Genomic DNA, 23,392 nt, shown 5'->3' with positions numbered 1-23,392 from the left:
AAAATCCTGAAATCTTTGGACCTAATTATATAACTTAGCAACTCATTATACCTCTAAAAACATTTTTAAATAAAAGGACCATTTTGAAAACCAGAAATGAGAGATTTTGCTGAGTTGGGTTCATAAAGTTGTCATTTTGTATATCCAATTTTAATGAAAATGTTTAGTTTCTTTAAAGTCACACAATATGTAAAAAATGAAAGCAGGTCTTCTTCAAATAAGTAATGCATAATCAATAGCAGTTTGCTTTCTTTAGGTTGGAAGTATCTGCAGAATACTGTCTTGCTCATAGTAAGATATAAATGAAAAGAATTATAATTATAAAGGCAGAATAATTAATCATATAAATGCCATAAGAAAAATTATTTAAGATAAATGTTGGATCATAAACCCAAATCATTTCTTCCTTTTTCAATTATGTTTCAGAAGACATTTATACAGTCAAGTGTCACATGACAGAGTATTTATAATGATTAAACAGAGCTTCTTTTTCAATAATTAAGTAATCAAAAGCCATATGCTTTCTGTTATTTAACCATGGTTAGCTTTTATTTCCTGAGGCAAGGAATTTCTTACCATGACAACCAGTGTACCGGAGAAACTGTTTCTAAAGTGCTACTATTTATTGACAGTCCATAATAGAACAATGAACTATGCACTTCATGTAATACTCCTTTGTTTCTTTACCATGCTTTTAAACTCTGGGTCAAGATAATCAATGAGCTGTGAAATCGACTTAGTGGTGGCAATCTCCATTTAACAAACGAAATAGAATAAAACAACATGCTATTGTACATTATAGGTAGTAAGAGTGAATATCATTTTAAAAGATTTTGGTTAATTTATCATTGTGAATTACAAGAAGAATAAGTATCACTAAGAAATTTTGTTTTACACACATGTATAGAGGTAGGCACATATATATAAACAAATATGTATATGTGCTTGAGGCTGCAATATGAAAGGTACTTCTTTTCCCTGTTTTTTTTTTTTTTTTTCTTTAATTTTTATTTTTGCAGTGCTGGGAATTGAACTCAGGTCCTTAAGCATGCTAGGCAAGTGCTCTACACTGAGCTACATACACCCCCATCTCTCAATGCTGAAAAGTTCTTTCTTTTAATGTGGATTGTGGTCAAAAAGTTTTAAAAGTCACTATTGTATGTTTTGTTTCCTCCGACTTAGGATCATGTTATGCTGTAAAGAACATAAGTTTTGGTGGCTTATAAACCCCAAGTTCAAATTTTTGCTCTATAATACTACCTGTGTAAGTTGATTACTTAATTAAAATATTTATAGCCTTGACTTCTTATCTGTACAACAGATATAATTCTGCTTTAAAATGTTGCTGTGAGGCTAAAATAAAAAATTAATTTTAGTAAAACAGATTCTCCATAACAGATGATCAATAATGGTTGCAACAATTATTATAATTGAATTAAATTGAATTATAATTGAATTAAATTGAATTATGACTACTTAAAGTTGTTGGTCACACTTATTTGTTCATTTAAAAAATACATAATGCACCTCTCAAAATAGTAAACATTTTATTCTAATGTAAAATACATTTTAGAAGCAGAAATTAAATCCATAATTGAAATGAAATATAAATAGGTTTAAGGGAAAATAAGATTTTAACTGTTCACTAAAGTAGCTTAATATGAAATTTCAACAGTCAGTCTGAATTAAAATACTGTGCCCTCTAGGCATAGTATAAAGAGGAAAATATTGTTTACATTTTTTAAGCAAGATTTAAAAAAAATCTATATACCATTAGTAATAAAGTTGGATATCTGCGATGCAGAACTTTATAATAACTGTAGAACACTGGCTTGTCATGTATTTTTTTCTTAAATATTTTACTTGAATTCCATCTATGATAGAGAAGTCTTCAATTTAATCAAAGCATCAACTTTTAAGTACAGAAATATATGAATAGTTGTTAAAATACACATCTTGTCTTCTCATTTTATTGGTTTTGGGAAGTGCTCAAGAAACAGTCTATATTCACTAACTTGGCAAAAGTACTGGTCTGTTTCATATTTTCCAAAATGGTGAAGCATACTTTTTTCAAATCTGTGATCTCCATTTTTCTACACAAAAAAATGTGAATTCACAAATTACTTTAAAATCAAACATGTTCTTGAAAAGTTTGAAGATTTACCCCCCTCTTAATTAAAAAGAGAAATGAGGAGTGAAAAAAATTCTGGGTTTTCAAAGGAAACACCATACATCAGATTTTTCTTGGAAGACTGTTTACCTGCCAGGAAATGAATGCTGCCCAACTACATCTCCGTTCTGAAGATGATAATCGTTGAAGAAATCTGGACTTATGGCTCCTTCGGAGGCAATTAATCCATCTAGAGAGAAGAAAAATGGTATTTGTGAAATGTATTTGTAGGGAATAAAAAGGAAATTACCCTGTCAAGCAACACATTAAGAAAATAACCTGCATATTTAATCTGAAAGAAATATATTAGCATGTTAGCATGTTATGCTGTTCTCTCCAGGAGTGTTCACAGACCACACACACTCAAAAGTTTGTTCACAACAGTTCTGCACAATAACTCAACATTTATTGAGCATCAACCACGTGCTAGGTAATACTAGCACAGGGATGGATGAGACAGTCTCTGCCCTCAAGGGCTTACAGTTTTGTGGAAAAGACAGGAAGAGGTAAGGAGGTAAGGCTAGGGGTGGAGGGACAGTAAGGACAGTCAATGCTAAGGAAACAGCATGAACAGGCAAAAGCATTGAACAGCATGGTGTCTGTAACAGAGCAATACTTGAGTACATTTTACTTTTTACACCAAGACAGTTCAATGGTGTAGCATGATTAGGGAGTTAGACACATTAAATAAGTGAATTTTTAAACAGTGATGCTTGACAACTTAAATGACAAATGTTAAAACGCAAAAAATTTCCTAGAATTTTCATAAATATAGTTTATACACCATGTGTTCTTAAGGGTATACTGTATAAAACTTAAATACTTCTTGGTGACTTGATTGTTATTATAAATATCATTTATTAACACAATAGTGCCCTAAGGTTACCAGATATATTTGACTCACTCTACTAAAAATGGCCTCTACATTACTAAGTTTTTGAGCTCTTTTTAAAGTTTAGTTTAACTTAATTTCATTTTATTTTTTTGGAACTGCGGGTCGAACCCAGGGCCTTGTGAATGCAAGGCACACACTTTGCCACTGAGCTACATCCCAAGCCCAGCTCTTCTTTTATTTGTTTAAAAGTGCTTCCTTTCTTAAATCTAAGACTTTGTTATTCTCTTTTTCTGTGTGCAGATTTTGAAGTTGCATTACTTTTTCAACTGCTCCAATCTAGGAATCTTGATAAGTTATTTTTATATAATCATGAATAAAAACATTTGAAGAAAAAAAGATGGGTATGATGGTTTCAGGACTGTCATATGCATTGAGCAAACACTTCAGTGGCTGTGAGAACTTTCGAAGCTTCCTTTTCTGAACGTCTGAGGGCTGGAGAGTCTAGCTAAAATGTTGGTCAGGTCATGCCCACTGCAACCACTGGTGAGGCTGGCACACAGTAGGCAAATTACCTCAGTTACCAGCTGGTTGTTTTTATTCCTAGCACATGCATAATAACACTGTGATAGAGCCTGTGGGAGATATAAAAATTATAATATATACCTTTGTTTTAAAAATATAATAATATGATTTATTAAATAAATAATAATACAAGAGTAGACATATGAAATAAATAGCAGAGGCAATAGAAACTGTGGTGGGAACTATGTTTTATAGGATTTTAGAAAAACCCTACCTGGGGAGAGGTAGGGTTGAGTTGTAAATGACTGGAGTCTTGAAATACAGGTAGTATTTAAATAACAAAATCTGAGGGAAAAGGTATTAAAGGAAGTACAGATCAAGTAACAGAACTGGTAAATGAATAAGGTAATCTCTATTTCCATCAGCCTCCCTTACTACTCGTCATTTGGTACATATATTCATTTGTGACACATCATATATTAAAGACCTTGATTATTATTTAATTGAATTATTAACAGATACCTTTTGTATTAATTTATTACTTTACTAGATATAAAACACTTGAGCTTCCACTAAAAGTGTCAGTAATGTTTAGCTCAGTTTTTATGTCCACTTAAAGATTCTCTAGTCAAAAGACCTGATAACACTGAAAAAGTACCAAAAAAAAAAAAAAAAAAAGAAATCACTGGAAATGCCACGACATCTCAGACTGTTAAAAATGATTTTTAAAAATCCATTTCATATGTATCTAAGAGTTTGTGAAAATGTAGCCAAAATTAACAAGTTTAAGATAAAAATAGCAAAATAACTGTTAAAACTAAATAATTGAGGATCAAGTTTTAATAAACCGCTAATTTAGAGGATCAAAGGTGTGTACATACAAATGTGTAATAAAAGGTATTCCACACTTTGAAAATGAAAGCAAAGATGTTCTTTATGCCAATAGAAGCTTTAACACTCAGAAATACAGTATTTTAAGAAATAAATATAACCAAGTGAAAAGATATGTACATTATATTAAAAAAGGTTTATATTTATGAAATACAAACTACTGAAGTGAGCCAGATTAGGAACAAAATAAGTTTAAAAAACTGATCAAATTCTCAAAATCATATCTTGATTCAGATTTCCCATCATCTTTAAAGGAAACAAAGAGTAACAAAAGGATAATGGTGTACAGAGAAACTACAAACTGGGACATGATCAAAACAGTTCAACTGAAAATGCTTGAGGTTAAGGTGTAGCCAGATTTTCATAAACACAGAATACAACTAGCTTAATAATATAATAAGCCTGATCTTATATGAAGTTTATTTTCAATAATACCAGTACACTGCAGCTTAAATAAACTGTAGCTTTAATGGTGTCCTTAAAGGCAGCTCTGACAACGGGTACTTTTTCTTCTCTAAAATAAGGTGTAAAAGCGGCATTAAAGTCTCATCTCACATACCTCAACTTCTTTGGAAATATTTATTCTTAGAATTTGCAACCAAAATTATTTCTTTAGGGAAACACTAAAAATTCTATCTTCTTGATTATCAATCCTTGATAAACCTAATAGTGTCCTTTAAAGTTCTGTTTGGTTTCAATGATATATAGCAACAAGGAATCAAAGAATTTTATATAACATTTAAATGGCCAGAGAACAAAAGGAAAACAGATGCTGTGCACCAAAGCACTCCAAGCTATACACATACACTTGGTGATCAAATCACACGAATCGCCTAGCTATAGAACACATCGCTGAGGGACACACCTTTCTCGAGTTTTCAAGTGATGATGATAAATAGGACAGCTATGAACAAAATGAAGAACATGCTGGAACAGTGACAGAATCAAAGCACATCCATTGACTTCTGAATTCTGAAAGCCAGTTAAAAAACTGGTTATAGACAATGTGAATACAAGTAAAAAATTTAAAAACTCAGTAATCTTCTTATATATTGTTACTGAAATGAACTTATTTTTTTCTCAAAATCAAATGAAAATGTAATATTGGGCTTTGGTAAACTAGCTAAAAATGAAATTGTGCCTGTGTAGGAGAAAGACGTTGATAATGTAGAAAATGAGAAATAGAAATAACTACAACAATAAATCTTCACTTATTTGGCTATACCTGATATGTCATAGAAACACAGGTAAATAAAGACTATGGTTTTTATAATGATCTTGAGACAGAAACAAACTGTCTTAAGCTTCATATTCCAGGAATATATAAGATGCTTCATAATTGATGAAGAATAAAAAAAGAAGCTCCAAAGTCATTTAGAAATGTGTAGTAGCAGTACAGCTATATAAGTTATAATACACTTCCTCTATGGTTAAAAAGTACCAAACAGCTTTATTTTCATAACAAAGGAAATTAATCAATGACTATAATTTTAGACTTTTTAGGAAAAAATACTGTAACTAAAGGAGATGCTAGGTTCTTAACGCTAAGATTTTTTTCTTTTTGGTACTGGGGATTGAACACAGGGGTGATTTATGACTGGGATACATTTCCAACCCTTTTTACTTTTTATTTTGAGACAGGGTCTCACTAAGTTGCTGAGGTTGGCCTTGAACTTGTGGATTCTCCTGCCTCAAACTCTTGAGTTGATGAAATTACAGGTATAAGCCAACATGCTTGGCTAAGATTTCTTTTTAAAGAAAAAAAGGCAAAGGAAATATTAGATATATTTTGGCTGATATTTAACAGCTTGAAAACACAGAGGGCAATACAAATGACTAGGAAGAGTATATGCCATTTCATTTTGAAATAAAAGATAAATCCAGGGAATAATATAGACTAGAGTTGCTTTTCACAGAGTCTGAATTTTCACAGAGACTTGGGGTTTAATAAAATGGCTCAAGCATTCAAAAGTATATGCAGCACTACAAATTTATCTGATGTTTCTGAGATACCATGGCACTCAACACATGGAAAGGAACTGATGTTATCTAGATTTCCATGAGAAAAATCAAGAAATGCTAGACACATTCATTTAGTCTCTGGACTCAGGGAAAATGATTCATGAACTGAAAAATCACAGATAGATTGCTACGAGAACTGTATCTCTACATTTTAAAAGTATGAAATTTCTGTCAAATGCCTACCATATCATCAGGTTACAGGTATTAAAAAATAAAAAACCTTCGGGATATCTAATGATATTGTTCATCCCTCAAAAGTATTTAAATTTACTTATTTTTCTATCACAGTTACTACTTTTTCTAAATTTTGATATATAAAAATATATATAATTCAGTTTTTCACAAATTATAAATTATACATTTTCATTATAAAGTAGAAAAATATCAATAATTTTCATTTTAAGAGGTTAATTTAAATTAATTAATTTTAGAATGTGATATAATTTAAAAAAAATCTGTTCTGAAATTTAATTGTATTAAACAACAAATTTGAACAGTGAAGTGGTTAATAGTTTCATTCAACTTTGGAAACTGGTAATTGATTCACACTGTCAGGTACCCATCAAATTTCAAAGCCAGAAAATTGATTCTAAGAATATTCTGATTCTTATAAACAAAAAAATTCTTATCTCATATATTTTACTTTATGAATACAGAATATGTAGGGAACAGCTGCTTGCCATTACTGAACTAAGAAATTCTGGTTGGTTGAAATTAATGATTTATTCCATCTGGTTTGAAACACAAAGCAGCATTTCAAAACTACTGTAAAGTTCAGTTAGGAAGAAATTTATTCAATTTTTCAAGTACCCATATGTCACTGCATAATAGTTGGAGATTTTATAACAATACTTTTTGCAAAAATGTAGGGTGTGATCATTATGTGAAGCTTTTTAAAAAAAATTGTTCCAGTATTACTTAAAAATAATTTATTACTAAACTGTCTTTGGTGCAAGATTAGGACTCATGCACTACTCATGAATATGTTCATGTGGTGGCAACAATTATGTGGTGAAATATGGCTAAGCATAAATTTTCCAGGATTCATGTATCTACATCAAATATAAAGATAGTATACATTATCTACAGGAAATTTGCACAACTCAATTATGAAAACATATGGATGAATATGTGAATAGTATTAGTGATTAGATATGATGTTAACTTTTAGTGATTACATGTGATGGTAATTTATACAATCAACCATTCATTGATCACACACAAATAGTTTTTATAATACATGTTAAGCATTTATAAAATTTATATTGAGTGCACTTAATAAATTTATGGCAAAAACACAGTAGGAAAAATAAAGGGTAAGTCATAAATTCAGATATAATAACTTTTTTTTTTTTTTGTGGTGCTGGGGATTGAACCCAAGGTTTTGTGCATGCGAGGGAAGCACTCTACAACTGAGCTATATCCCCAGCCCTCAGATATAATAACTTTAATGCTTTTTTTTTTTTTTTTCCAGTGTTTGTTAGTGTCTGAACCCAGGTTCTCACACATGCTAGGCAAGCATTCTACCACTGAACTATATACCCCTAGCTCTAATGCTTTTTATTTCCTCATTAGAAACCTTTTCCTTCCTCTTCTCAATTAAAGACCTCAGTGGAGTAATATTAATATTGACAACAGTGCAAAATACTGAAAGCCACAATATGCAAAAAAATTACCCATCTTTGTTCCAGACTCAACTGTGGAAAAAGGCAGTATGACATAATCAACAAGTTATCATCTATGTAAGGTTCATGAAAATATTAAATTTTACCTTGAAAACTCCAGTAGAGTTTGGAAGAAACCATTGCTATAAAGTATCTAAAAGTCTTTCCAATACTCACCAAATAGTTTGGTTTTTTGAAACTACAGCAAAATTAAACTGTTAAGATTAAATACATAGGAAAACAAAACATAAATTAGTAAGTTATACATTTAATAAACACAGGATAGAGGAAAATGAATGTTACATTTTAAAACAGAAGTTAGAAATCTTGACAATGTCAGTTTAAGTGAAACATTCTAGAAAGTAATAAACTTCTAAGAGCAATTAATTTTCCTGGCTGCCCACTCTTTTTAAATGGAGATCACATTAAAGACTAAGTAGGAAAAAATGATGGTGAATTATTACATTTGTTTGGTGTATATACATGTTAGACCTGAAATTATCAGCAGAAGACCAATTATGTACTCAAAGAAGCGCTTATAAACTTGGGAATGTGGAAGATGGGCAGACCAAAATCTGTATTTACAGCATTCAGACCAAGGGTTTACTTTGGCTATCATCCCACCTGAGCTGTAGAAAAGGTCAGGTCTTTCCAGAATGTCTCCATCATGGATGTATGGCTCAATTCGATCATCACCATACAAGTACTGTTCACTCTCGTCCATCTGACGGCTCTCCACCATCTCCAGCCACTGAGAGTTATGCCAGCGAAACTTCTCACTCTGAATTTTCTTAGCCCATTCTTCATCATACTCCTATTGAAAACAAGTATTCAACTATTATTACATGAATTCAATTTCTTGGTACTCAGTAGCAATACTTATATCTCATGAGAAAAGAATTTTAGAACCCTTTTTATAAATTAAAAAAAATTTTTTTTTTTGGTACTAGGGATTGAACCCAGAGGCACTTAACCACTGAGCCACATCCCCAGCCTTTTATAATATTTTATTTACAGAGGGGGTCTCACTGAGTTGCTTGGGGCCTCGATAAGTTGCTGAGGCTGGCTTTGAACTCACAATCCTTTTGCCTTAGTCTCCTGAGCCACTGGGATTACAGGTGTGAGCCTCCATGCTCGCCCAAAAATTTTTAGAATCTTTTTGTGTCAGAGGACACATTAAAAAATATCTTTCAGAATTATTTTATATAATAGCCAATAAAAAGCAATTCAATATATATTAAATAAGTCTCTGGAGTATCAATCACTAATGACAATGAGAAACACTGGAAGAATCTAAATTTCCTAAATTCTTCTTTAAATATCAATCTAAATGTTGCCCAAATTTAGATAAGACTTTTGCTTCCCATGAGTTCTTGTGGCTATAATTATTTGTGGCACTAATGACAGGTGGCTAAATGACCTCTTTTGATATATATTTTTAGTCTAGATATCACCAGGGGAAGAAAGCACTATTAAAGCACTAATTCTAACTGCTGAAATGGCTTGCTACAGAAAATAAATAGCATTGCTGAATTTAAATTTTGTTCACTCACAAAATAATGTTTTTAAAAATTATTTGTCAGGGTCACTGTAGAATGAATTCTACACTGGATGAGAATAAATGGCCTCCAATGTCAACTTTCAGCTCTAACAATGTGAATAGGTTAAATTACTGAATAAATAATGGTAAAAAGTATAATATAATGGATATTATATTAAATAACAAAGTATATTCTTAATTATGTTTTCTCTGACCTAGCCATACTTGAGAAGTGTTAGGGAAAGAAAGAAGTTGAAAAATAACACTCACAGAGATGTTGTTACAAGCAGTTTCACTGGTTACAGATTTTAGTAGTTCACCTTGTTTTTTTCAAAATTAAGTATTAAGGGCTGGGGAGATAGCTCAGCTGGTAGAGTGCTTGCCTTGCAAGCATAAGACCCTGAGTTCGATCCCCAGTACCAAAAACAACAACAACAACAAAAAAAACAACAAAATTAAGTATTAAGTGATGCCTAATTATAAATACAGATGCTATGGCCACTTCTGAGTAATTTAGCCTAAATGCTAAATATAAATCTAAGCCTCTTTAAAATTGATTAAAAATGAAAAAAAATAAAAAGTAAAAAAATTGATTCTACCCCAAAAGGATAGTTTTTGGTTCAATATGTGGCTCTGTGTATGTGGGCAATTAAAGTTAGTTACAAAAAAAAGATAGTGTCATATTAGAAGTGGCTAGATAATTTACAAAGTTATCATATGTACAGTGGAAGCAAAGAATGAACTTATAAATTACACCCAGTGAGGTAAACATTTAGCTCATAAACAGAAAGCAAAATGGTATTTGGGGAAGAAACTAATCCATATTAATTGGCTTTTTTCTAAAAAAATGAGTCAGTCACAGGTCACCCAAATTCCAAGAATATGTCTTATAGTATCATAAATTCTATTAAATTCACATTAAACACTGGAACTAATTTGAGCTTGTTCTATTTGGTAAAAAGCAGAAAGCTAACTTTTCACTTTGGTAAAAAAAAATTAAAATCTGACTAAATTATCTGAATAAAGACTTATTCAAAGATGACAAAAATATATCAAAGCATATGGATTCCTAGTATAAAAGCAAGTGTTAAATGAAATGTATCAAATTATGCTATCCAAAAAGCAATATACCACAATGAATTCTGCATATATATAATTACAATGCACTAACTAAAATAAAGATAGAAGGGAGATTGGTGGATGGGGAGGCAGGAAGAGGGAAAGGGAAGGCTGGGGAATGATCAAATTATGGGCACGAGTGAATATGGCATAATGAATCCCACTATTAGGTAATATACCAATAAAAATAAATCAGTTAATGAAACAACATAAAATGTAGAACTTGCTATTTCAATAAGAGTGAATGAAGACTGCCTCCTAAGAATACCTGTGAATAAATCCTTAAATGACATATTCACAAAATGTAGTTAGCCTAGTAGGTAATGTTCTTATGAAGAAAAAAAATCCTGCTGAGTTGTCATCTTATGCCCTCTTAAAGATTTTATTATCCTAAAGACAATAACAAAAAATATAAATGTAGAAATATGTAAAGTAACAAAGATGTCTCTTCACAAAGAGTAGCTCTTCTGACACCTCCAGACTTACCATTCTACAAGCTCACAGCAGTATTTTTATTCATGAACTTACATGCACAAGCTCAAGTTTTTTTTATTTTTTTGATGTTGGATCTGTTATACTTTATTAAATGGGAACAGTAATTTGATAATGATTTTCATTGTGTTTTGAATTCTCTATTTTTTTTTTATTAAGATCTTTATTTTTACAGACTATTTTATTCATTGTACACAAATAGGGTACAACTTTTCATTTCTATGGTTGTACATAATATAGATTCACACCATTCATGTAATCATACACGTACACAGGGTAATACTGTCTGTTTCATTGTACTATCTTTCTGCCCCTATCCCTCCCACCCCATTTTCCTCTACACCACCCAAAGTTCCTTCATTCTTCTCTTCCCCCCACCACACCTGCCTCCTTATATACTGCAAAGCACTTATCAGAGAAAACATTTGGCCTTTGGTTTTTTGGGCTTGGCCTATTTCGCTTAGCATATTTTCCAACTTCATCCATTTACCAGCAAATGCCATCATTTTATTCTTCTTTATGGCTGAGTAATATTCCATTGTGTATATATACCAGTTTCTTTATCCATTCGTCAACTGAAGGACATCTAGGTTGGTTCCACAATCTAGCTATTGTGAATTGAGCTGCTATGAATATTGATGTGACTGTGTCACTGTAGTATGCTGATTTTAAGTTCTTTGGGTATAAACCAAGGAGTGGGATAGCTGGGTCAAATTGTGGGTCCATTCCAAGTTTTCTAAGAAATCTCCATACTGCTTTTCAGAGTGGCTGCACCAATTTGCAACTCCACCAGCAATGTATGAGTGTGCCTTTTTCCCTACATCCATGCTAATATTTATTATTGCTTGTGTTCTTGATCATAGCCATTCTAATTGGAGTCAGATGAAATCTTAAGGTGGTTTTAATTTGTATTTCTCTATTTACTAGGGATGATGAGCACTTTTTCATATATTTGTTGATCACCTGTGTATCTTCTTCTGTGAAGTGTCTGCCCAGTTCCTTGGCCCATTTATTGACTGGGTTCTTTGCATTTTGGGTGTTGTTTTATTTTTAAAGAAACTATTTGACAGAAGTCCAAATACACAAACCAAAAACATACATGAGCATCCATGGCTAACTTTTGACACTCTCTTGGTAAAACTGGTTTTCTAAGGCAGTAAGTTAGCACAGAACCTAACACCACATGTAACAAGACTGACTTTACATTCCTCTATAGTCTTCATCTCTCTCTTGTATCAGTTTGTGATTGAACCTCTCTTAGCATTATAAGGTTGAACAGCACATTAGCAATAATGTAGATTATACTGTTATTTTCTTCTTTAAAAGTAATTTATTCTGATTTTTAAGTAATTTTTACTATAAAACAATAGGTTTAATATCTATGAATAGTATGTTTACTGTAGCATACTACTTACAGTCTCACAATGCAAATATTACGGTTGTTTTCTCAATTCTTTAAAAAAAAAATCAAAACAAGTTTTTTCCTCAGGAAATATGAGACAGAACATTATTAAATACGAAACTTTGTCATTACCCAGAATATTGAAAATTATGTCTTACAAAAAGACCCAACGATATTTATAGAATCCTACTACAATGACAAGCAGCATTTTCGTAAGAGGTGGCTTCAAGATTTAGTGTGTGTGTGTGTGTATATATATATATATATATATATATATTTTTTTTTTTTTTTTTTTTTTTTGTTATAGCTCATAGATTGAAAACTGGCCAAAAAAACCCCCTTGAGCAGGTAGGCTTTATTAAATTCTATTTTTAAAGTCTTAAAGAATTATACCACGACTTTTTGAAAATACTTGAATTTTCATAATTTCAAAGGGAATACTTTCATCATCAAAATTATAAAAGAATAGTCAATACCTTTACCTAGATGGAATCGCCATAAATACTGGTATATATCCTACCAGTTTTTTGTTTTGTTTTGTTTTTTGGTGTGTGGTAGGGTGGACAATAGGAATTGAATCCAGGGGCTTTAACTCTGCACTGAAGTCCCAACGCTTTTTTAAATTTTGAGACAGGGCCTTGCTAAGTTGCTTAGAGCCTCATTGAGTCTCGGAGACTGGTCTTGAACTTTCAATCCTCCTGTTTTGGCCTCCTGAGTTGCTGGGATTACAGGAGAGCGCCATCACACCTGGCTTCCCTCCGGTTTTCTTAGATTTGTTCTAATGAGCTATGAATGACAACAGAATGCCTCTTGACACATCACACATAAATGAAGCATAACTTCTCATTCGTCTGGCTGTATACGCTACTCAGGAGAGCTACTCAGGTCATGCAATCAGACCTGCACATAGGGTAATGACGTCCGATTCATTCTACTACCATTCCTACCCCCATGCCTGGCAATCCCACCAGTTTTTAATGACATTCTAAATTCCAATACTATTGGCTATTTTTGAAAAATATTTTTAAATATACGTATTTTTAAATTTAGAGGCTAAGCATGGAACACTAGTAAGATATTGTACTTTTGCCATAAGTTTGTTATAGTTTGTGATAATATAGCCTCAAGTCTCAAATGTTTACCAATAAAGCATCTTAGAATAAAATATGTGTTTAGTTAACACAGTATTCATTTAAATAGTTACATTTTATTCCTTGATGGTAAGTATTAGAATCAAATGAGATAGCAGTGTTTTGCTATATGAAGCGGATCACTCATCTTTATGTTTCTGAAAAGATTTATTGGATTTTTTGAAAATCAAAGCTTTAGCTTATGGCTATTGAGATTCTATTTAGCAACTGCAGTAAATTAGTAGGCTAAGCCAATGGTCTCAATATTTAAATTTTAGGAAAAGTTCAAAATCACATTTTAGGAACCGATATTAAGTCAATTGCCACCTACTGCTATTATTCTATTATAAAAGACATTTTTAAGGCTAAAAATGTGAAAAAGAGAATCTTAAAATATATTTCCCAAGATAAAATGTGTTAACAACTTTACATTCCATCTCCCCTACCCCACAAACAACTTTTTTCCTTTTTATTTCTTCCCTCTTCCATCTCAGTGAAAGCCAAGTAAATGCTTAGTCCTATCCCAATGGACCATATTCTCATGCCCTTATCCTATCTTCCACATACACTCTGGGAATCCCCAACAACACAGTTTGAGGGAAACATCAGTCTCTTTATGTTTCAGAGTTTGGACTGACAAGTGTCAATGACATGGCAGGCGTACTGTAGAGTACACTGGACTAGGAGTCAGGAGACCTGGTTCCCTGTGCTGGCTCTGCCACCCACTGGAGTAGGCACCTGTCCCAAGGTACCTTAATCTCTGCTGGCCTCAGATTCTTCATTTACACAATGACACAAGTCTAGGACTTATTCAAGCTCTAATATTTTAAGAATAAAAGCCTATAATTAATGTCATGACTTCATAATGTCAGTGAAATAACTATTTCAAATAATTGAAAAATACTGCTATAGTATAAAAAGCAACTCAAAATGAATATCCAGGGTCAAAGTGTTTACTAAGGTAAACATAATTAATTAAAATCCATTCTCGCCCTTCAACAGATGAATGAATAAAGAAAATGTAGTAGATATACACAATGGAATATTACTGTCATAAAAAAATGACTTTATGACTTTTGCTGGTAAGTGGAGACTATCATGCTACAATGAAATAAACCAATCCCAAAAAAACCAAAGGCCGAATGTTCTCGCTGATACATGGATGCTAACAAACAATGGGGGTGAGGAGGGAAGAACAGAAGTTCAGTGGATTAGACTAAGTGGAATGAAGGGAAGGTAGGGAGGATGGGAAATAGGAAAGACAGTATAATGAATTGGACATAACTTTCCTATGTTCATATGTGAATATACCACCAATGAAATTCCACATCATGTACAACCACAAGAATGGGATTCTAATTAGAATATGTTATACTTCATGGACGTATGTCAAAATACATTTTACTGTCATGTATATCTAAAAAGAACAAATAAAAAAAGACTTAAAAAAATGAATTCTAACACCCTCTCCCAATCTCTACTCCCTGGTAATGCCCACTGCCCACACTCTAACAGGCAGCAACTATTAGAACTCAAGAGATATCAGAGTTCAGTCACCTCTAAGATATGTCATCAAAACCTAACAAGCTTTTGTGGAAATATTCTAGGGATATAGTTGTTTTATGTCCACATTTGAATCACTACATTTCATGAGGATTATACTGTGTTCTGGCTTTGAGCCTCGAGTTTATCCTGTGTTTAGAGGACAATGTGCCTTGTCTCATATTCTCTTCTCAGCTTCCGACATTATGATCTTAAGCACTCAGTTTCCATAAATTCTTAAGTGTCACAAAGGACTTATGGTTTGATTTTACATGGAATGTGCCATCCTTTTTGAAGTCCTACATCATTTTGTTTACTACTTAACCAGTGAAACATTATGAAGCCTTAACTGGCCTATTATCAGAGTCTGTTCACTATCAGGAAAACTCTTTGTCACTGGCTTCCGTCACACCTTGTATCTGATTAACACACTATAGGATAACATAGGGCTACATAGATCTGCTTTGTGTTCTAACAAAACTGATGGAAAACAGATTTTCCTTTCTCCTTTAATGTGGCAGCCCCTTAATTGAGGCTGTAATATGGTTTATTTAATACAATTTTTCATACTAAATTAAAGCAGGTCTAGAGTAATTTAGCTATTCATTAAGATTAAGGCAGCAGCAATTAAAAAGATGCTTTTATGTCTTAGAAAAACATTTCTCCAAATGATTCGCACACAAATTAAACACACATAATAAACTGACTGACTTTTATGCACATACTATCTCTCAATAGAACCATCCCTAGTGTCACCTCTAGTCTTGGCCATGGCATTTTCTAATCAGACCTCTAAGTACAATTATCTCCTACTACCTCTGCTTAAAATACTGGGAGGCTAACCCAGACAATATCATTTCAAATATGCCATGTTAGGCCAAAAAATAAAAGACAGAACTAAATGAAACTTATTTAAGAAATCATCATTTTTCTCTTTCATACTATGCTTTGAATCTTTTAAGTCCAACTGTTGCCAATTAAGGAACAAAAATAAAGTAATATGCATAAGAAACACACATTCATGTATAAGTAAATTTTTATATATTTAAATTCTAACAAGCTGGGAAAATATCCTAAATTTCTGTCTTTTTGTTTGTGCAATATAAAATGAACTGTAAAACAGGGTTACCAAAACTTATCTCATTAAATCCAATTTGATGATATGAAATTCAAAAAATAAAAACATCAAACTCACAATGAAAAATAAAAATTTACTAAGCCTGTAAAACAAGCAAGAACCCCTTTGGAAAGAGACAATTTTAAAATTTTCTGTCAACTGCTCACTTGAAAATCCCTGTTCTACATCCATACACAACCTGCACACCAACTGAAAGTTAACTACTGTTCTCCCATTTTATTCACCTTCTACCCATTTCCTGGCTTTTCAAAGCCTCAGTTCTAATTCTAACCCCATGAAACTCCTGTAACTACTTCTCAAGGTGTTGTAAGACACTTTCTAGAGTATTTAAGCTTCTTGTCAAGACTATTAATAAACACCAGTTTTTCTGTCTGATCAAGGCTTTTCAGGAAAATTTGTAGGTACTCTTAACAATTAACAAAGTAGAGGTTCATTTAAACTCATATTGGTTTATGTCATTTTAATAAGTCAACCTTTTTAAATATAATTTTGTTTATCCTTAGATGAAGACACCATCTTATTTTTTTAAGTTTAAGATACTACAGTTAGGTATTAATTTGAGATTAAAACACATATAGTCTTCTCATGATCATAGAGTTACTAAAAAAGGAAAACTACCATTCAGTATATCAGTGACACAATCCTTTGATAGTAGGAAATCATATACTGATGTGTTGCTGCCAAGAAATACATCAGTGTTACCGGAAAGCCTAGTTACATCCCTTTTCTCATACACACTGCAGATACATTGTGTCATTAGCCGAGAGCATCTATTGATAGAGCCGTGTAGTACTGAAGTTCCTGGAAGACTAGTTCACGTGCTTAGATGACAGAGTCCTGGTGTTCTCTAGTCCAGATTGTAAACTTTTATATTCAAGGGGCTTCATGTTATTGAATTTTGTATTACTGATGTCTATCTTAGTTTCTGATATGTACTATGTGCTTAGTAAATAAGTATTAAATATTTGACAACCCAGAAATGTCAGGGAAGGGATTTTTTTTTTTTAATTTGCCAACTGGGGAGGAATTTTTGAAGTTCTCACACACTTAACACAAAATTTGAAGAAACACTGAAGAATCACGATGTAATCAAGATTTTTCTTCTGGCAGTGCTGGGGCTCAAACCCAGGACTTCACCAATGCCAGGGGGAAGGTGCTCTAGCACTGAGACACATCCCTAGCCTTCTTACTGAGTTTTTAGATGCTTTCTAGATCAAATGTGCAGGTTCTTCCTTTTATGATTTCTAAGGCGTTTGGAAAAGAAAAGGCAAGAGTGGACTGTTTCATTATCCCTTTGGAAGACCAGGCACCTAGGTTTCTCTCTCTCTGCCTCCTGGTTCCTCTGCACCTATACAATTCCCTGCTTCCCCAAGCTATATGTACCCGAGTCACAGACAACAATCTGCAGATGGGGTCACAAAGACTTCGTCATATAATACAAGTAATGTCGCCATGCTTGGTACAGAGTACTATCATCACACATCTGTTTCAACTCATCAATTCAGGGCATGGGCCCAATTACATTAAATAAATCATCAATATGTCAACATTTGCATAATTTTCAGGGATAAATTCTTTACTGAAGAAGGCATACACCCCAAAGGCTTGCAAAGCATCTAATTTTTCTTAGTGTTACTCCACATTATCTGTCTTGAGCAGCAAAGCTTGCTTCCTTAAAGATGAATGGTTTTGAGCTATCAATACTCCCATTCCCTATATATACTTTAGATTTTTTATCATACCATACAGTTATTCTGACAATAGTAGGAAATTAAAATCAAGCAGTGAAGTCTTAAATCATCCACTCATGTCCTAGGCAGGTTTCTAATAAACTATTTAAGAAGTCTGTTATTTAGACATGACTAGTGTTAACTGGACAGAGATTTCACCTTCTCCCTCAGTAGTCTTTTTCTAGTGTTTCAATCATCTGTGCTGTGTCTAATTGAACTTTTTGTTTCAAATTAAAAACATGCTCTTGATTTATTCTTGGAAAAATATTAAGGACAAGCAATTGGTACCCTCAGTTGTGATCAGTAACAGAGCCTGGGCTCAAACACCCAAAGAAGGGCTGTTATTTCCCAATTGTGTGTGTATGATGCAGTAAGTGGCTAACTCCTCGAATTTCTCCCAAATAAGGATGCTCAGCAAGTTAAGAGAAAATCTTTGGTCTGAGATTAACTTAAAAATTGGGTCTAAATTCAAATAAGTCACTACAGATTCAGAACATGGGTCACAAATGAGGTATCTCCATATTAGAAATGGCAGCTGCCTATTTAAAGATCTTAATCAAGGTCTTTCAGTTAATCGTCCTGTTCAAATGCCCTGACATGAAGTTTAAAAATACTGAATTCAGTCATTTTACAGGACAACTTCAAATATAAACTATAAATAGTAATATGCCTAGCCAAAATTCTCATACCAAATAACTTTTCACAGATAAATTCCAAATAGCGAATGGATTACCTTCTCCAGTCATTTAAAAAATTAAAGTGAAAAGAAATAACATACATATTTAATTATCCTGAGGAAGGAAAATGTTGACCCAGATATTTAATTCACATATAAAGTCCTCAGCAAGGTCTGAGTTTCGGTCTAGCTTAAAAAAAAAAAAAATACCAACTGACCATTATGTGGTAGATGTATCATATGTATCTTCTCTATAATCATCAGAAGCATCGTTGTAAAGCACATCTTTAAGAAGTTAAGTAATCTGCCTGAGATTATTCAGCAGGTAAGAGAACAGTCCATTGTATTATAAACACAGTCGCCACTCCAGGAGGCCCATTTTAATTTAAGACCAGAATCCCTACCCAACAGAGGACATACAAGCCTTGAGACCTACTAAAATTCTCTACTATCTGGTTAAAAGTGAACCAGGGTCTTGGACAGTATAGGAGCATAAGAACAGAAAGGCAAAGCAATGTTATTTTTTGTTTGTTTTTCTAGAAGAATGTGGGATGTTTCCATGGCCTGATGACCTTCTATTAGCTCTACTGGACTTTGCTTCTGAGAAAATCATCTATGAATGACTCAGTTTAGCAGCACAGCAGGAGTGCCACATTACATGAATCATCCATAGGCAATATCTTTAAATACTCTCAGCTTAATAAGTCTGATTTTTCTAAGTAAGTGTTTCAGACTAAGGTATTCCACAGTGTGAAATGATCTATGATTATGTGGCAAGACATCAATAGTTAAATGTAAATCCAGTTTAGAGATTCATAGATTAGGTTAACTAAATCCTTTGATTTACTTGTTCCAATTTTTTTTGTATTCACTCAAAAGTGATAAGATAGCATCTCAGGGAGTCATATGAACAGAGCTAGTGGTTATATCCCAAATTTCACTTTGCCACTTTGCCAATTTTCCTCTGTTGAAGTCTTCACATCAAAAATATATATAGGGGCTGGGGAGATAGCTCAGTCGGCAGAGTGCTTGCCTTGTAAGCCCAAGGCCCTGGGTTTGATCCCCAGCACCATAAAAAAAAAAAAAAAAAAAAAAAAAAAATATATATATATATATGTGTATATATATGTATAAACATATTTTAAATATATTAAAAATAATATATAAATATATTAAATTAAACATTAAATTATTAAATATATAAAATATATTAATATATTTATTAAAGATATAATATTAAATATATATTAAAAATTTTTTAAATACATAGAATCTGGCATATCCCTGGCATAAGGCCTAAGACCAGCAGAGGACTGTTGGAGCAGCATAATTTCTCAAGAAAAGACAGCAGGGTCAGCATGTTTCTAACCCAAGACTTAGATCATGCTCTGATTCAAGTTTCTGGGTGTGGTGGCACACACCTATAATCCCAGCAACTCGGGAGTCTGAGGCAGAAGGAGTGCAAGTTCAAAGCCGGTCTCAGAAACTTATCTAGGCCCTAAGTAAGGGCTGGGGATGTGGCTCAGTGGTTAATTGCCCCTGGCTTCAATCCCTGATACCAAAAGAAAAAAAAAAAACTCAAAGTCATTAATAACATGAAGGTTTTTATATTTCCCCTCATTCCAAAGCAACTTATAAAGCAAGTCTATGCATTTAACAAAAATTAAGTTAATTTATTCTTTTAGAAAGTCTGATCTGTTTAAAAACCTTAAGTTAAACTTAACATTTTTTTAAACTGAAACAAATAGTTAACACAAGATTCATTTAAAAAAAATTAAGGGCTATAAAATTATTAATTTTGACAGAAATTATCAAACTTCCCAATCCTACAGAAAAACAAACAAACAAACAAAAAAACACACCAGGAGATTCCAAAATGACATGTAGATCAAGGCTTAAACTCTGAACATGTGTACTCTTTAAGTAAGGAGCGTCCAGTTAGAAGTTGATGCCAATGGGTTTAATGTATTAAAAGAAAATTAATATCAGAATTTCCTGAACCTTACCAAAATACAAAATTGTGTTAACAATGAATGAGTAGCTCAAATTAGGTGTATAATGTCTTTGTCTCCCTAAAACAATGGCAATTGTACATGTTTAGAGAATAATTACTTACCGCTATAATGTCTAGCGTATTATCACAGACCTTACGGATTTCATTGTTTTTATCATGCATGAGGTCTATGAGATATGCTGGAGCCTCTGAATAAAAATGGTTAAAGATACAAACTGCATTTGAAATCATGACTCTTTAGTCATATTAGAAAATCCCACATTTCTCTAAGTTTAAATGCTAAATTGAAATTTAACTTCAAAAATTTTTTTTCAGGATAAATTAAAGGATTTAATATTAATACTTTAAAAAACAGTCATTTGTAACATGCTGCTATAATTAGAACAACCAGTTTTTGGGTTAATTCAAATTTTAAAATAAAATAATTAATACATTTAATATTTCATTTGTTAAAAAAATAAGGCTAGTAGGGACACACACATACACACACACAAAGAAAATTCTACATAAAAATGGAAAAGGGAAACAAAGGCAATAAATCCTAGAAAGGCTATCGTTTTGAAACATGAAGATCATGAAAACAACTGAAGAGGGAGCACTAGAGTTGGGTAGCTATCAATGCTTTCTTGATCTATTCTGCCCTCCTAGAAGTTCAGGAGATGGAATTCACACAAAAATGAACAACAGCCAAAAATAACTCCAAAAATAAAGAGTGTATGTTATGGTACTGTTAAAAAAAATGAACAACAAAAAATAATTACAGTCAAATCCCATTTAGGGTTATAATAAGAAGAGGAAAAGAAAGAGAAATCAAGGTAAGGCATTTTATGTAAGAGAAAGATGGAACCCAGCATTTTGAAAGAGATAAGAATTTAAGAAAATATTAAAATATATATGAACAAACAACATAAATCAGAACTAGAAAACCCACAGAAACAAGGTAATTTAGCAAAGAACCAAAAAATGAAAGTAAAAATAATTTTAGATATATAAAACTAAATTTAAAATAACACAAAATACAACAGATAAAAATCTTAAAAGAAATGAGGCAAAAAGGAAGTAAATTTATGAAATCAAAACATAAGAAAAAAAAAAAAAGGCTAGAAAATTACAGATCTTAAAGATAGGCAAAGAAGAGCCAACCTAATAGACACCTCAAAAAAGAAAACCAAGGAAACAGCACAAAACAAATAACTGAAAACTATCATTCAAGAAAATTTACCTGGAAAAAAAAAAAAAAAAAGACTTAAAACTACAAACAGGAAAAGCACATTTGTACACTCAGAAAAGTCTACTAAGGATGACAAATCAAGTCAAAGTCTAGTAAAACAATTTGATGTTAAAGAAAATGAACATTCTTCTGGTCTTTCTAGAAAAAAAGACAAGTTATTTCTAAAGGGAAAGGAAATTAAATTAAGAGCAGACTTTGGGGCAGATAATTATAATTAGACAGATTAGACTTCTCACTGGTAGCAATGAAGGCCAGAAGACGGGTGGGAAAGTGCCTTTAAATTGCTGAGGGAAATGACTGTCAACCTACAGTTCTATATTTTGCTAAATTATTATTTAAGAGGACAAACTAGTTATTTCAGATAAAGATATATTTTATTATTCATAGGTAATATTCACTATAAAAATTCTTCATTTAAAAGGAATGGGTTCTTTCTAACACATTCTTTATTTATTTGAAATGTTTAAATATACTGGCTCCACAAGAAATCACAGTAAAATGGGCTAAAATAAATATTTTATTTAAAGGTGAAGTTAAATATTTTAATAATGTTTAGTATGTGACAAGTTGCAACAAGATATATTTGTCACTGACATCAACAAAAATCTTGGTTTCTGAACACCAAAACATTTCTGAGTTCTTTATTTTGGCAGAAGCACTTGAACAATATTTAATCTTAAAACATGGAAGAAAGCATCAGATTGAAGCAGTATTTCTTGATGCTTTTGTAAAAATTTTAATTCATCCAGTCTTTTATTGACCATTCACACCATTATCAACATTTTGTATTCTTCAGGATAACTATTTAAAAAGTATAGACCCCAAATACATTGGTATTAAGTAAAAATTGAACTTGAGGGAAAATGAAATTTAGAATGAAGAAAAGTCAAACAGAAGTTCCTTTAATACTGTGAGTTTGGCTACTAAGTTACTGAGTAGGTAGCAGAGGCAGCGACATTTACTATATGTGAGGCACTTGGCAGGTACTTTAAATACTTCATTTTTTAATCCTCAGGAAAAAACCCTATGAAATGAACTGCAAACAGGCTGTCTTTCAAAGAAGGAAAGCTATGCTTTCATTTGACTGTTTTCTGTAGTGGCTTCTGCAGTTACAGTTTAGATATTCTCTCTATATAAAATAGCCTTCCAGAGACTCTAGACCTGTAAAAGCTTATACACGCAGGTTCCAAAAAGACCCTGCAGCAAGAAAGTCTGTTTAACTTTATTCCCAAGTTCATTCAGAACCCTATTTTTCATTAAGCAAGTGTTAATAC

The 23,392-nt window shown here is 32.4% G+C and overlaps 1 protein-coding gene across 3 annotated transcripts in view; it reads right to left on the bottom strand.

Moving 5' to 3' along the window:
* Positions 1-23,392, bottom strand: part of Kifap3 (kinesin associated protein 3) — a 135,509-nt gene that overhangs the window by 24,317 nt on the left and 87,800 nt on the right. For all 3 annotated transcript variants that reach the window (XM_047520463.1, XM_047520461.1, XM_047520462.1), the window contains exons 17-19: positions 20,990-21,075; positions 8,729-8,918; positions 2,261-2,360 (exon numbers count right to left, since the gene is read on the bottom strand). In XM_047520463.1, coding sequence (XP_047376419.1) covers positions 2,261-2,360; positions 8,729-8,918; positions 20,990-21,075 — 376 coding nt within the window. The remainder of the gene's footprint in view (positions 1-2,260; positions 2,361-8,728; positions 8,919-20,989; positions 21,076-23,392) is intronic.

The sequence above is a fragment of the Sciurus carolinensis genome, chromosome 12 (genome assembly GCF_902686445.1).
Source record: "Sciurus carolinensis chromosome 12, mSciCar1.2, whole genome shotgun sequence".
Lineage (NCBI taxonomy): Eukaryota > Metazoa > Chordata > Mammalia > Rodentia > Sciuridae > Sciurus > Sciurus carolinensis.
Note: the sequence above shows the minus strand (reverse complement) of the source record. Positions and strands in the feature narration are given on the sequence as shown.